The sequence below is a fragment of the Ochotona curzoniae genome, unplaced genomic scaffold (assembly GCF_017591425.1).
Source record: "Ochotona curzoniae isolate NIBS_2020 unplaced genomic scaffold, NIBS_Ocur_1.0 contig_2321, whole genome shotgun sequence".
Lineage (NCBI taxonomy): Eukaryota > Metazoa > Chordata > Mammalia > Lagomorpha > Ochotonidae > Ochotona > Ochotona curzoniae.
The window spans coordinates 15492602-15506871 of record NW_024465421.1 but is presented as its reverse complement, the minus strand read 5'-3'; the positions used below and the strand labels follow the sequence as shown (position 1 = coordinate 15506871).

The window sequence follows — 14270 nt, the reverse complement described above, 5'->3', positions numbered from 1 at the left end:
AATATATACACTTTTGCTGGCAAATTGTTGTCTCCTTTTGGTTTTTCAACATTAAAAACAACAGCATAGATAAAGGCCCCCTAATGTAATGTTCTGTGAGTGTGACAGAACACAAATCCCATGTGAAATTTGTGTATCTTTATAAATTTTCATAATGTGGCAAAGGATATAAAGATATTTTATTTAAAACATAACTTAATCTGAGGTGACTTGTAAGAGCTAGTTAAATGGCCCTGCACTTTATTATCCTGAATATTCATGGTGCTGGACTCAGTCTAGTGTGTAGTTCTGCGTGACACACATGGATCTTAGACCTCGAGCCTTGGGCTACAGCCATGGAAGAGTTAATCTGAGTGATAAAGCACTGTTAGGAAAATTCCCATTGAATTGAACACATTGCCAAAATAGGATATGAAATGTGTAATTCTTACTGTATTTGCACAAAAATTAGAGATGGTTAAAAGCAGCCTATTTGTATTTTAAATCTGATCAAAATGGTTTAATATCTTTATATTTTTACTGTTTAAAATGGAAGTTTATTGAAGATTGTTGAAGTTGAAACAGCCTAGATCTTAAACATAAAGTTATTTTTTGGAATTGTTGCACATTAAAATTATTTTGTGAAGCTCTTTTGCCTTTGTAATTGATTTTAAAAATCAGCGTATAAGTTAAAATCCCGTGTGAAGTGGTTGTTGAATAATACAAAAATACTTTTCAGCAATAGTTTAGATGCATAAATATTGTAGTTCACTGGAATTTTTTAAATGTTGGGAAGGGTGAGTTTTCTTTTATGAGATCTCATTTGATAAGCATGAGAAAACTTTCAGAAGAGATGATCAGGACGTGTAATCCAGTAAGCTTCAGGAGACTTGAATATTTAGGTTTGAAGACTCATTTGCAGAAGCCCAAGAGCTGGTGAAGTAGTCAGGGTTGGCAGGTCATTCCCATGCTGCTAACGCCCTTACTGTCCTTGGTTCCGATGTATTCTGTGATTGTGGAGATTCTGAGCTTCAGCCATTGAGTGGCCCTGGGGAGAGAGGAAGTGTGGATAAGGGAGGTAGAGAAGGCAGATTCCGTGACCCATCTCAGTAGTACTTTGGGATGTTTTGTTGGTCATTTTTGGCCTGTACTAAGGGTTCCCTCAGTGCTGCTCAGCCTGTCAGCACTGCAATGTTAAGACTGCTGAGAAGGCAGTCAATTTTCAGTTGAAACTGCATTAAATAGAAAATGTGATCATTCTGTGGAAGCATGTGAATTTTTTTAAAAAGCTCCTTGTTTTCCCCATTTGCAGGTTCTGTACAGAGTAATGAGATGTGTGACGGCTGCAAACCAAGTGTTTTTTTCTGAGGCTGTGTTGACAGCTGCTAATGAGTGTGTTGGTGTTTTGCTCGGCAGCTTGGATCCTAGCATGACTATACATTGTGACATGGTCATTACATATGGATTAGACCAGCTGGAGAACTGCCAGACTTGTGGTACCGATTATGTCATCTCAGTCTTGAATTTACTCACATTGGTATGTGGATTGTTCTTTTTGTTGCTTTCTAATGCTTTGATTCATCCAAGGGCCTCACATGTAAGATATGTAGAAGAAAGAAGGAGTTTTGCCTTTTTTTCGAGGGCGTGCATTAATCACTTTTAGTATCTGTTTGCTTTTAGTGTTTGAGTATAGCATTACCTGTTTTTCAACAGAACTTTCACCTAAGATACATTTTTTTTTTTTGCTGCTGATAAATATTCAACAGAAGGTTCTTTATAATTATCTTGGAAGACCCTGTTTTGTCCTCCCCCCGCCCCTTTTATTATGGACATTATGAAGAACATAAAAAGAAGAGTAATGAATCCTGGGATCCTTCATGCTGAACTCTAACTGGAAGCACAGGGTTCCCTCTGGTTTTGCTAACTCTGCCTCCTCCTTGCAGCCTCTCATCCTCAGCTGGATGAATTGAAGCAAATTCTGCTTTCTGAGAGTTTCTGCCAAATTTACATCTCCTTTGCCAGTGCAATAAAATGCTCATGTGCAAGTATAAGGAACATGGATCCCATTTAGGTGTCTAAACATATCACAATGCTGAGGTCTTAAGACACAGATTAGATATATTTTTTTCTAAATTAATTCAATTGAAACAGCTTTTAGCTTTACAGAAAATGAGTTCCCGTACCTGCTTCTCTCCCTCCTTCCCAGCACGTTACCTGGTCCGCGGGTGACAAGATGATGCAATATTGTGAGCTCAACTGACTGCTCTCTTTATAGTTCACGGAGTATTGTATATTCTGTGGGTTTTGATGACCGATTAATCAAGTGTGTCTGCCATTACTGTATCTCATAGGATACTCTGATTTCCCTAAAAACCATTTGTTTTCAGTGCTTACCTTACTGCATAGTCCCCTGGCAATCCCTGAGCTCTATTGTCTTCAGAGTTTTGCCTTTCTGGACTCGTGCTGTTGCAGTCTGGTTGTAGGTGGCCTTCTTTTTACTCAGCAATAGGCATTTAATGTCCCTCCTGTTTGTGGGGGACTTGATCAGCTCATTTTTTTTTCTTTTAGATTGTGGAACAGATAAATACAAAACTGCCATCATCATTTGTAGAAAAACTCTTTGTGCCATCATCTAAACTACTATTTTTGCGTTATCATAAAGAAAAAGAGGTAAGCAATATATTTTTAATGACTTGAATTTTCTTAAAGGAACAACAGGTTTTTGATTTTTGTTTTTTAAATAAAGGTACTCTGACCTACTGTATATGTTGTAAATAAAATTTACAAGCTTATTAAGCACCCAATAAAATCTACTATATTCACTAGGTGAATGTTGAAATATCAGTCTTCAACTTACATTTACATATGTCTCCAAGGCATAGCTGTAAAGCAGGACAGGAGAGAATGTGAGAGCGCTGTGCAAGTCTGAAGCCAGGAGCCTGGAACTCTCTCTGCATCTCTCACATGGGTGGCAGGGATCTAAGGACTCGGGTATCTTTCGTTGATTTCTCAGACACATTATCAGGGAGGTAGATAGGAAATTGAGTAGCTGGGACTCAAATTGGTGCACATATGGGATGGCAGCCTAAGTGCTGTGCAACAGCATTGGACCCTGCTCTCAAGGTTTTAAAAAAGGCTGGCTTTCCAAACTTCTGAATTTGCTTTTTTCCTCAGGTTGTTGCTGTAGCCCATGCTGTCTATCAAGCAGTGCTGAGCTTGAAGAATATTCCTGTTCTGGAGACTGCCTACAAGTTAATCTTGGGAGAAATGACTTGTGCCCTGAATAACCTGCTACACAGTCTGCAGCTTCCTGATGCCTGCTCTGAAATAAAACATGAAGCTTTTAAGAATCATGTATTCAATGTAGACAATGCAAAATTTGTAGTTATATTTGACCTTAGTGCTCTGACTACAATTGGAAATGCCAAGAACTCGCTAATTGGGGTAAGCTGTTTCTTACTGCACGTTGGTGTGTTACATTTATTGTCATGTCAGTGTGTCTGCAGAATTACTGTGTCAGTGATGGAGATTGTATAGCAAGCAGGGATAAACACTGTCATTATATCTAGTCTTTCTGTTTTTGTTTGGTCAGAGCTCTTAAATTTTTTTTTTCTCTAGGGAGTATCTTTTAGAAATTTTTATTTACTTTAGTATTTTAAAAAATTGTCAACATTCTTCACAGTTCAAATATGTAAGGTACTTACGCTGTTTCTTCTTTTCTTTCTTCGCTGGTACCTATCTTCTTCCCACCAAAGTTTGTGTTTATATGTGGTTTTAGATTTTGACTGGCTACTTCTTGTAAGAACATTCATACATTGTTTTAAGAAAAGAACAAAGGGGTTTGTTGTTGTTGTTGGGAGGGGGTATAGAAATGACTGCTAGAAATATTGCTCTTTTATTGGACCTTACAAGATTGGGAAACAATTTTAATAGAATGTGTGAGAGAGGAGGGTAAAGTAACGTTTGATGTTTGTTTCTTGGCCTTCAATAGTGCTTGACTCGCTTACCTGTGTTAGGCTCCTTTGCTTGTTGACTGCTTGAAAGCTGAAGTAAACTTTCCTTCCTTATATACTAAAATTTGGTGTTGATGAATTTACATTCCATAAAGATTTAAGAAATTTTATGCTCTAGACTCTAGAAGTAGGATGGGATGGAGATAGGACAGTGATGTGGAAGGGCGTGTGTTTGCAGTAGGAAAGATGGACAAAGCTGGCAGGGTGTGCCTTTTTGTTGTTGTTGCTCACTGGACACAGTATCCTGACATTTGCAGTAGATAGGAAAATTAGGAAATGCCATCCAGTATACTGACAAGTACGAAAATGTCAGGCCAGCGAATAGCAAGCCATGGCCCAGGAGTCACAGTTTTGATATACTCACAGGATTATCAGATTATTACCACCCTGGCAGCTAAATTTGTGCACAGAGTGTTAATGGAACACAGCTACTGTATTCCTTCGTTTTGTTTGAGGTTGTTTTCTCATTGTAGTTGCAGGGTGGAAGACTTGCCTTATTAACTAGAAGTGCTGTATGTCTCACAAGCTTAAGATAATTACCGTCTGTCATTAGAAAAAGTTTGCCAAAGACCCCAGGTTTGAGTGTTTAGTGTTAGATCATTTCCAAATTTAAGTATGTAATTTTAAATTTGAAGAAGTCTGAATACTTATTTTATTTCTACTCTTGTAATTTTCTTTTGTACATCATCAGATGTGGGCGCTGTCTCCAACTGTCTTTGCGCTTCTGAGTAAGAATCTGATGATTGTGCATGGTGACCTAGCTGTTCACTTCCCTGCCATTCAGTATGCTGTGCTCTACACATTGTATTCTCACTGTACCAGGTACTGTATTGTACACATTCTTTTGGAGGGGGAGAAAATGAAAACATTTTATTTTTTAAAGAGGAAGGGAGAGGAGAAAGAGCTCTTTACAGTGTAGGTTTTTGAGTGTGTGAGCTGGTTTTGGGCTGCTCCCTAGCGAAGTTTGACCCACCCTTTCTCTTTCAGGCATGATCACTTTATATCTAGTAGTCTTAGTTCTTCATCTCCTTCCTTGTTTGATGGAGCTGTGATTAGTACTGTAACTACAGCTACAAAGAAACATTTCTCCATTATATTAAATCTTTTGGGGATCTTGCTTAAGAAGGACAACCTTAACCAGGACACAAGGTAACCAAAACGATTTTGTTATGTTAAGTGATCCTGTATTTATTGATTTGCCTTTTGAGTGTAACAAAAAGGAATGTGGATTAGGGGTGAAATATAACAATTCTTTATTGTAAATACTAGTTGGGTTTTATTATTTATGTAGCTGTTCTTGTTCTTTCCCAAAAAAGTTGAATGCAAAATCCCACCCTTTGATGTTTCATAACACAGTGTGTCTATAGAGATCTTAAATATTTTGTTAGTTTGTTACTAGTGTTTTTTTTTGAAAGGTATGCAAATTTCAATGTTTGCTTCTTATTGCTTGAGATGTTAACAAAACCAAAATAAATCAATATAAGATTAGATTTTTTTTCTGTTTCTTTTTATTTTATTTTTTTTTAAATTTTGCGTATAAAGTCAACTCCATTCTGTGTTTCAGGAAACTGTTAATGACTTGGGCTTTGGAAGTGGCTGTTCTAATGAAGAAGTCTGAAACATATGCACCATTATTCTCTCTTCCATCTTTTCATAAATTTTGCAAAGGCCTTTTAGCCAACAGTAAGACTGTTTTTTTGTTTTGTTTTTTAAATTAGGAAGCCACAGAGACATGAACAGCTCTTAATCACTGGTCCACTTCTGAAATGCTCACAATAGTTGGGCTGGGCCTGGGCCACACACAGAACTGTCGAAGTCTCTCACTTGGGTGGTAGGGACCTGGCCTAACCTCTTGAGCCATTCCACTGCCTTCGGGGGTGTGAACTGGTAGGAAGGGAGAATCATCAGATGGGTCTGCTATTCAGACCCAGGCACTCGGATATGGGGTATAGGTGTTCCATCAGTCATCCTAACTGCTGAACCCTTTCCTATTTTTAAAATTTTGTTTATCAGCCTTTGAGAAGGAATCTTTGGCAGTGGGAGGGAAATAGTCACTTGAGCTCTTCTATTGGCTGAAGACGCGTAATCCTTAAATGTTTCTGCCAATGAGGACTCCAGGCAGGAATAGGCAGAGTAATGCAGAGTAAATGCTCACCGTTGAATCAGTGGTTGGGTTCAGAAAGTTAGGACAAAGTGTCCTCTATTTTGGCGCGCTGAGAGTAAATGTCTTGTGTTCCCAGCTCTTGTTGAAGACGTGAATATCTGTCTGCAAGCCTGCAGCAGTCTGCACGCTCTGTCCTCGTCCTTACCAGATGACCTGTTGCAGAGGTGGGTGCTGTGACTCCTCTTTTGACTCTAGAGCCAATGATGTTAAAATGCTGCCACACTTGGTGTGTTTCTTTCATTTCCTCTTAGGTGTGTGGATGTCTGCCGAGTCCAGCTTGTCCACAGTGGAACTCGTATTCGACAAGCATTTGGAAAACTGCTGAAGTCAATTCCTTTAGATATTGTTCTGAGGTATGACCTCGCTTGGGGGCATTATAGTTTTACAGTCTGATAGTCGTGTACCTTGGGGGAAGGATAAATGACCTGTTCAGTGCATTCATTTCATGTCGTCTTTGATACTTCTTAGCGACTGAACAAGTGTTAAAAGATCAAATTTGCAGATGTAGGCTAATACTTTTACACTTTGAATAATTCATATGTGTCAGAAGTGTGTTTCTTAGTCGTTCAAATGCTTGGAAACTGAACTGCAATCTTTTTATTCTTACTGTTTTTCATTACATTTCAGAGCTTTGCCTAAGAGTAGGAAGTTGTAATTCTTTCCAATTTAGTTAGCAAGGAAATGATTCATTTACGGGGTTTGCTCATCTCTTAACTAATTCTTTTGCATAACAAAGACTGTTTTCTATCTACAGCAATAATAATCACACAGAAATTCAAGAAATTTCTTTAGCATTGAGAAGTCACATGAGTAAAGCGCCAAGTAATACATTCCACCCACAGGATTTCTCAGATGTCATTAGTTTTATTTTGTATGGGAACTCTCACAGAACAGGGTAAGATTTTCTTTTTACTTTTTTCCCTTTATTATACCTAGTGGAAGTAATTTTAAAGACTCCATTGAACTTCCCTCAAGGTTTGAGGAGAAAACAGGTGTCCAGGGTAGTAGAATAAGAAACTAAGTTCTCCAGTGAGTTATTCTAGTATTCATTAGCAGAGCTTCCTTTGAAGCTAACGTACACGAGTGGGCTTTGCGAGTGAGCAGAGGTGGTTCCCGGGTAAGTGATGTGGTGTTAGCCTTCCTGGGCTGGCGACCTGGCCTGCCGGCCTCTGGAGGTGCTTAGCTGCAGTGCGTGAGCTCAGTGCAGCCAGCGGGTGTCACAAGCCATTTACACCAGTGATCCATTCACGTGCGTTCCATCCTGTAACAGAATGAAAAATGAGATTTTATCTGTTACAGGATAGAAAAAGTATAGTCTGTCCTGCTTCTCCATTCCCTCTGTGTTTTGTTCCTTTTTGATTGTTAAATGAAATTGTCACTATGTGTTAAATATGAAACTACTTTTCCCCAGGAAGGACAACTGGTTAGAAAGATTGTTCTATAGCTGCCAGAGACTTGATAAGCGTGACCAGTCCACCATCCCCCGCAATCTCCTGAAGACAGATGCTGTCCTCTGGCAGTGGGCTATCTGGGAAGCAGCCCAGTTCACTGTCCTCTCCAAGTTGAGAACCCCACTGGGCAGGGCTCAGGACACCTTCCAGACCATCGAAGGTAACCAGCTTTTGCTGCTTTTTTCCAACCTGGTCATGCAGATAACCCTCAAAGCTTTACTAACTCCAAAATAATGTTAAAGCAGATTGTTAAAGCAGATTTTTAATGTTAATGCTTTATTGGGAAGCTTTCATTGAGCAGTGATATTTGCAACCTGGTCATCTGTTTTTATATTTAAAAACTTAAGAGTATTTGTGTGGAAGAAACACTGCCATTTTAGGATTGTTTTTAATTAATGGATATTTGGGATATTTGATAAACATAAGCTTTAATTGAAAATGTCTTTGTTTTCAGGTATCATTAGAAGTCTTGCAGCTCACACCTTAAACCCCGATCAAGATGTTAGTCAGTGGACAACTGCAGACAATGATGAAGGGCACAGCAGTAACCAGCTTAGGCTTGTTCTCCTTCTGCAGTATCTGGAAAACCTGGAGAAATTAATGTATAACGCGTATGAGGGCTGTGCTAATGCACTGACATCACCCCCGAAGGTTGGTGTCCGCAGGGTCGTGTTGATGGTGCAGTAGTTACATGGTGAAGCCTGACAGTAGGTGCAGGCCCAAAGTTACTGTGGATGTGCATGTGTGTGTTTGCTTGACATGTGTTGGACACATCTGTACTGTAATTTGAAACAGTCATAAGTCTCTTTTTTTGTTTTGCCCCCTCCCTCCTAAAGGTCATTAGGACTTTCTTCTATACCAATCGCCAAACTTGCCAAGACTGGCTGACTCGGATCCGACTCTCCATCATGAGGGTCGGATTGTTGGCAGGCCAGCCAGCAGTGACCGTAAGGCATGGCTTTGACTTGCTCACTGAAATGAAGACCAACAGTGTGTCTCAGGTAAATCTGTTCACCAGAAGCATTTACATCTAATTTCTTAGATTTGATGTATGGATAAGTTTGTTTGTAAAACTTCAGTATTTTTAAAAAAGCAATAATTATCAAAGTCTTGCGTCTATGGTTTCTAATATTTTATGGGAGTATGTATATCAACTTTTATTTCAAATTTTTGCCCTGACAGAGGAAAAAATTTAAGTGAGAGCAAGATTTCTTTAAAAGTGAGGGAGTGAAGATGCACTTCTAAGAGTGTGGGCAAACCCCCTATGGAGATAGCCATCATGAGTGAGCCAGAGAGTTGCCTTGGAGGAGGGGAGAGGGCAGGAAGCCAGAGGGCAAGACTGAGAAAGGCCAAAGGCTAACAAAGCAGAAGTCGAAACGGGCACTGCCCTGTGGTAGGCTCCCCTGTATGGGATGGAGTTGGTGCCTTGGTTGCATATACAAGTAAGGTGGAGTCAGTGGGATTTGATATGTGTGAGGTTTTCTGGGAGTTCCATGGCACTTCTACACTTCGACATGGAGTTTAACTTCCTCATGGCTATAATGTCATTTCCTTCTTCCTGGTCCGAGAGAGAGAGAGAGAAAATATGAAAATCAAGTGTATGATAGGAAAGAGGGCATCCTGTATTGTAAGAAGTGATTAAAATTAAATTATTAAAAAAATCTTCCAATTCACCTGTCTCTTCCTAACCTTCCTGCCTAGTTCTAACACTTTGCATAGAATATACTGAAAATGCTTGTTTCTTATACGTGAGGGTTGGAACTTGAAAGGTAATTTCAAGACATTTGTCTGTAGGAAAAATAAGTTTTATAATGTATGGGAAAATGCTGGAGTAATTTCTGGCTTATAAAATGTGTTCATGATAAATGAGTAGATCAAAAACACAGCAAAGAGTTGGCTAATTGAGTTAATGCCAACAGGTAATACTAACAAAAAAAAAACTTAATCCTTTGTTAATTGATGTTTAAGAATTCCAAGCTTAGTAATGTGAAAGTGGTGATTAAATACGTGTGGCTTTAAATAGGCTTACAACTGTGACTAGTAGGTATACATTTAATAAGGATATGAGATTTAGTTATACCAACTTCTGTGATTACTTTTTCTAAATATTGCTTCCAGGGGAATGACTTAGAAGTGACCATCATGATGGTGGTAGAAGCACTGTGTGAACTGCATTGCCCTGAAGCTATACAAGGAATTGCTGTCTGGTCATCTTCTGTCATTGGGAAGAATCTTCTCTGGATTAACTCAGTGGCGCAGCAGGCTGAAGGCAGGTGAGTTGAGGGCACCTTCCAGGTTGGAAATTGCCAGTCTGTTCAGTAGAGCTGTACTCAAGCTCATGTACTCTGAAGTGGGATGTGGGAGGCCTAAGCAGTATTTGCAGTACCTTAGCCCCTGCAGCCCCTCATCCCCTGGCCATGTCCCTTTGAATTAGTTTTCATGAGCTATGAGGAAGAGATCTGATTTGTCCCTGTTTCATTCTCATTTCTTATAGGGTAGTGAACTCACTGTCTTAGCTTATTGCATATGGTGGGCTTTTACTGTTACTGTGTTTTTAAAATGAGGCTGCTTTAATTTACATTTCAGATTTGAAAAGGCCTCGGTAGAGTACCAGGAGCATCTATGTGCTATGACAGGGGTTGATTGTTGCATCTCCAGCTTTGACAAGTCTGTTCTCACGTTGGCCAATGCTGGGCGCAACAGTGCCAGCCCTAAGCACGCTCAGAATGGTAAGCACTCAGTGATTGGGTCAAGCAGCCGAAGTCTGAGTCCGTTCTTTTGTATTGATGACCTTACTGTGGGCCTTTCTCTGCTCTTTGGAATGTTGGTAATTGCTTCAACTCTTATTATTATTTTCTTGTTTATTTTTTGCTTAGGTGATTCAAGAAAAACTGTGCTGTCCAAACCAGCTGACTCTTCCCCAGAGGTTATAAATTATTTAGGAAATAAAGCATGTGAGTGTTACATTTCAATTGCGGATTGGGCTGCTGTGCAGGAGTGGCAGAACGCGATCCATGATCTGAAGAAGAGCACCAGCAGTACTTCTCTTAATCTCAAGGCTGACTTCAACTATATAAAGTAAGGATTTCTTTTGTCACTTATAGATTATGATGCTTACTACAGCTGAAATAATCTTATTTATTTTATGCATATATAAAGTGTATATGGCGGAAAGATACTAAAATTTGTGATATCTACTAATGCAGGATGGTTTTGTATCCATTCTGAATAAATGCAGTACAAAGCCAATGGAGGAGAAGGCATTCATGCAGGGGAGGACAGAGTCCTAGCAGCCACGTGATACCGCGTCTCAGAACTTACTGTTCTGAAACCAGATAAGAGTGGTTTTGAAGGGGCCTCCGCTGTGGTATAGTGGGTAAAGCAGCAGTCGGTGCGCCAACACTGTGCTGGTTGGAGGCTGTTTCACGTCTGATGCAGTCCCCACAGATCTGCCTGGGAACGCAGTGAAGAACGGCCAATTCCTTGCACCGTGTCGGAGACCCAGAAGCTCCTGGCTTTGGACTGGCGCAGCTCTGGCCTATGTAGCCATTTAGGTAGGGGTGAGCCAGTAAATGGAAGATCCATCTTTGTTTCTCCCTCTGTTTGTAACTGCATTTCAAATGAATGAGTAAATCTTCAAAGAAACCCAAACCAAACTATTGAATTTCGAGCTCAGAGATTTTGAAATTGTTAGTGTTGATGATTGACTCCCCAAGTGACTGCAAGGGCCAATGCTGTGTCGATCTGAAGCCAGGAGCCAGGAACCTCCTCCGGGTCTCCCACACAGGTGCAGGGTCCCAAGGCTTTGAGCCGTCCTTGACTGCTTTCCTTGGCCACAAGCAGGGAGCTGGATGGGAAGTGGGATTGCCGGGATTAGAACCGGCGTCCATATGGGATCCCGGCGCTTTCAAGGCGAGGACTTTAGCCGCTAGGCCACGCCGCCGGGCCTTGTGTTCACTTTTCATATTGGTCTACTAGTCAGCAGACCAGAGGAGGGTCTAAGAGTAGTGAGTGTACAGGCCAGAGAGGTGCAATCAGAATTTGTTTTAGCGTTTTTGTGAAGGGATAGGAGACAGGGACTATTGACGAAAACACAGAATGTTCAGGAAGGATGTCATTTACAGGTAGCATATGCTGCAGGGACTAGCCAGTCTCGGTAGGTACTCCAGGGGCTACAGAGGAGGAGTGAGTGTGCTGTAAATGTAGAAGCCTGGTTAAATTACACTGTGTGGAGACATTTGTAAGTGAAAAGATAGTGGTAAATTATCCACTCAGTTTTTTTGAAGTCAGGAAAGGGAAGCTGTGCTATAGAAAAATATTATCTGCTTATCTAAATATTGGGGAAACCTAAGTGTTTCAGGCCATTAGAAGCTGTTGCTGGAAGGACCTCCCCTTTGCTGTGCCTTAAGGAAGGCAGTGAAGGAGGGTACAGCTAGAGCCTATGAGGTGTGTAGAGGATAGTAAAGCCATTGCGACCTTCTGGGAGGCTGTAGTGGAATGTGCAGAGTTCACAGAACATGGGGTGTGCATGAGGAACCTGCCACTGGACTGGAGCCTTGGCCCCTCCCGGCAGAGAGAAAGCTTGTGTAACTCACTGGACTTGAGCAGGTTCCTTGTGCTGAGTCATCATGGCTCATCTGAGCAGCTGGTGATTGCATTGACTCAGGTGTGTAGAAGTACAGAGTAAGTAGGTGCTCCGTTACAGGGAAAGTGACCGTGTGAAGGACACGTGCACGTAGAGGAAACGCTGGAGTGCTGCTGTCCGCTTGCCTGGAGAACAGCTGCTGCGGAGACGGGGGCAGGAGGAGGGGTCTGAAAGCTGCAGTTATGAGTGTGAGGATAGGGCCTCGTTCTGGCATTGAGACTCATCATCTGTCAGAGTGAGGTGGGAAGGAGATCTCTGAAGCAGGAAATATGCTCCGTGCAGCAGAGTGGCAAAGAGGAGGGCTGAGATACAAGGTGGTGATGGGGTCTCCTGGGGTCTCGGGTGAGGAGTGAGCTGGGCAGCTGAGAGGCGTTGAAGATGTGCTCCAAAGGTGTGCAGTCGGTGAGCTGGGCTCACTGAGGGGAGCGTGCTGCAGCACACGATGGGCAAGTTGAGTGTGGGTGCATGAGCTCCGCTGAGCTCCCCCAGCTGGGACTTTTCTACTTTTCCCATTAAGCTCTAGGTAAGGTGGCAGTCACTTCTTCAGAATAAACGTAAACATGGTGTCCTGCCCCGGCACGAATTTCTTCGGAATGCTGTATGGTTGTGCTGTTTGTCTAAAAGTTGTTCTGTGTTTGGTTCTGCAGGCTGGATAAGTTGTAGTATAAACTGACCACGTTTTAATTACAGATCACTGAGCAGTTTTGAATCTGGAGAATTTATGGAATGTACTGAACAGCTAGAGTTGTTACCAGGAGAAAATATCAATCTGCTTGCTGGAGGAACAAAAGAGAAAATAGGTATTTAAGGAAATATAAAATTTACTCTTAAGGGTAACTTGCTCCCAAGTTCTTTTGTGTGCTTTATTGAAAAATCAAAATTTTTGTACAGTTGGGGGTGGAGTCTCTTGTGGAACAGTAAGTAACTTGAGGACTGTTCCATGTACATTTGTTTTGACATTGAGAAATGGTTAGCTAAATTGAAGTACACGAAAAAGGACTGTATTACTGCTTTGAGATTTATCTCAACATTTTGTCTGAAAAAGTACAAATTAATACTTAAAACGTTTTCATCTTAATATAGATAATTAAGTTCTTTATCACAATACTTTGTAGAACATGTTACGGTTAGTATTGTAAGTATTCTGTTAACATCGATGTGGTGGAATCAGTGATATTTGCTGATGTAGTTCTAGATTTACTACTCAAAGTAGCAGATTGACTTGCTAATTTTTGCTTTTAATTGATTTTTAAAATCAAGTGGATTTTGTAAGTCAGGCATAATTTTATGTAGTTTCTATGTAGCTATCAGCAATGCTTAATGATAGTGTTCAGCTGCCTGAACTTTCAATATGAAAGGAGGTATTTACTAGTAAAAGCTTTTATACATTAAAAACAAATTGACTTAATGAAATTTGTTTGAACATATGTAGATATGAAGAAACTGCTTCCCAACATGCTAAGTCCAGACCCAAGGGAACTTCAGAAATCCATTGAGGTTCAGCTCTTGAGAAGTTCTGTGTGTTTGGCAACGGCTTTAAACCATGTGGAGCAAGATCAGAAGTGGCAGTCTGTAACTGAGTGAGTACAGTGCTGAGGGTGCACGTCAGCCTCTCTGATTCGTACATGCTGGCAGGCACCCTGGCCAAGACGGCGCCTAGATCTACAGAGGAGAGTTGATGGAAAGATCTTCCATGCACTGCTTCACTCCCCAGATGGCTGCAACAGCTGGAGCTGAGCCAGTCAGGATCCCCCTCCAGGTCTCCTGTGCAGTGTATGAGAATGGCGCAGCTGGGACATAAGCCAGTGCTCGCATGGGGTACTCATGCTTGACTGTGGAGGATTAGCCAGCTGAGCCATCGCAGTGGCCTCCACTTCCTAGATCTTTAAATCCTTGTCCTGGTAGCTTCATCTTAGTCATAGAAGTCATACTGTATGTAGATGAGAATGCCAGCATATACTGAAGCTGAAACTAATCAAATTGTAAAAATTCCAAAAAGTGATTTCTTCCTTTGCTCA

General features: G+C 41.0%; 1 protein-coding gene across 2 annotated transcripts in view; it reads left to right on the top strand.

Moving 5' to 3' along the window:
- SMG1 (SMG1 nonsense mediated mRNA decay associated PI3K related kinase) overlaps window positions 1–14270 on the top strand; it is an 85094-nt gene that overhangs the window by 28216 nt on the left and 42608 nt on the right. For both annotated transcript variants that reach the window (XM_040973272.1, XM_040973273.1), the window contains 17 exons: window positions 1292–1516; window positions 2548–2649; window positions 3154–3423; window positions 4684–4814; window positions 4980–5141; window positions 5557–5675; window positions 6233–6320; window positions 6408–6509; window positions 6911–7051; window positions 7568–7767; window positions 8062–8258; window positions 8444–8608; window positions 9726–9880; window positions 10194–10336; window positions 10484–10685; window positions 12943–13052; window positions 13685–13832. In XM_040973272.1, the coding sequence (XP_040829206.1) occupies window positions 1292–1516; window positions 2548–2649; window positions 3154–3423; window positions 4684–4814; window positions 4980–5141; window positions 5557–5675; window positions 6233–6320; window positions 6408–6509; window positions 6911–7051; window positions 7568–7767; window positions 8062–8258; window positions 8444–8608; window positions 9726–9880; window positions 10194–10336; window positions 10484–10685; window positions 12943–13052; window positions 13685–13832 (2660 nt within the window). The remainder of the gene's footprint in view (window positions 1–1291; window positions 1517–2547; window positions 2650–3153; window positions 3424–4683; window positions 4815–4979; window positions 5142–5556; window positions 5676–6232; window positions 6321–6407; window positions 6510–6910; window positions 7052–7567; window positions 7768–8061; window positions 8259–8443; window positions 8609–9725; window positions 9881–10193; window positions 10337–10483; window positions 10686–12942; window positions 13053–13684; window positions 13833–14270) is intronic.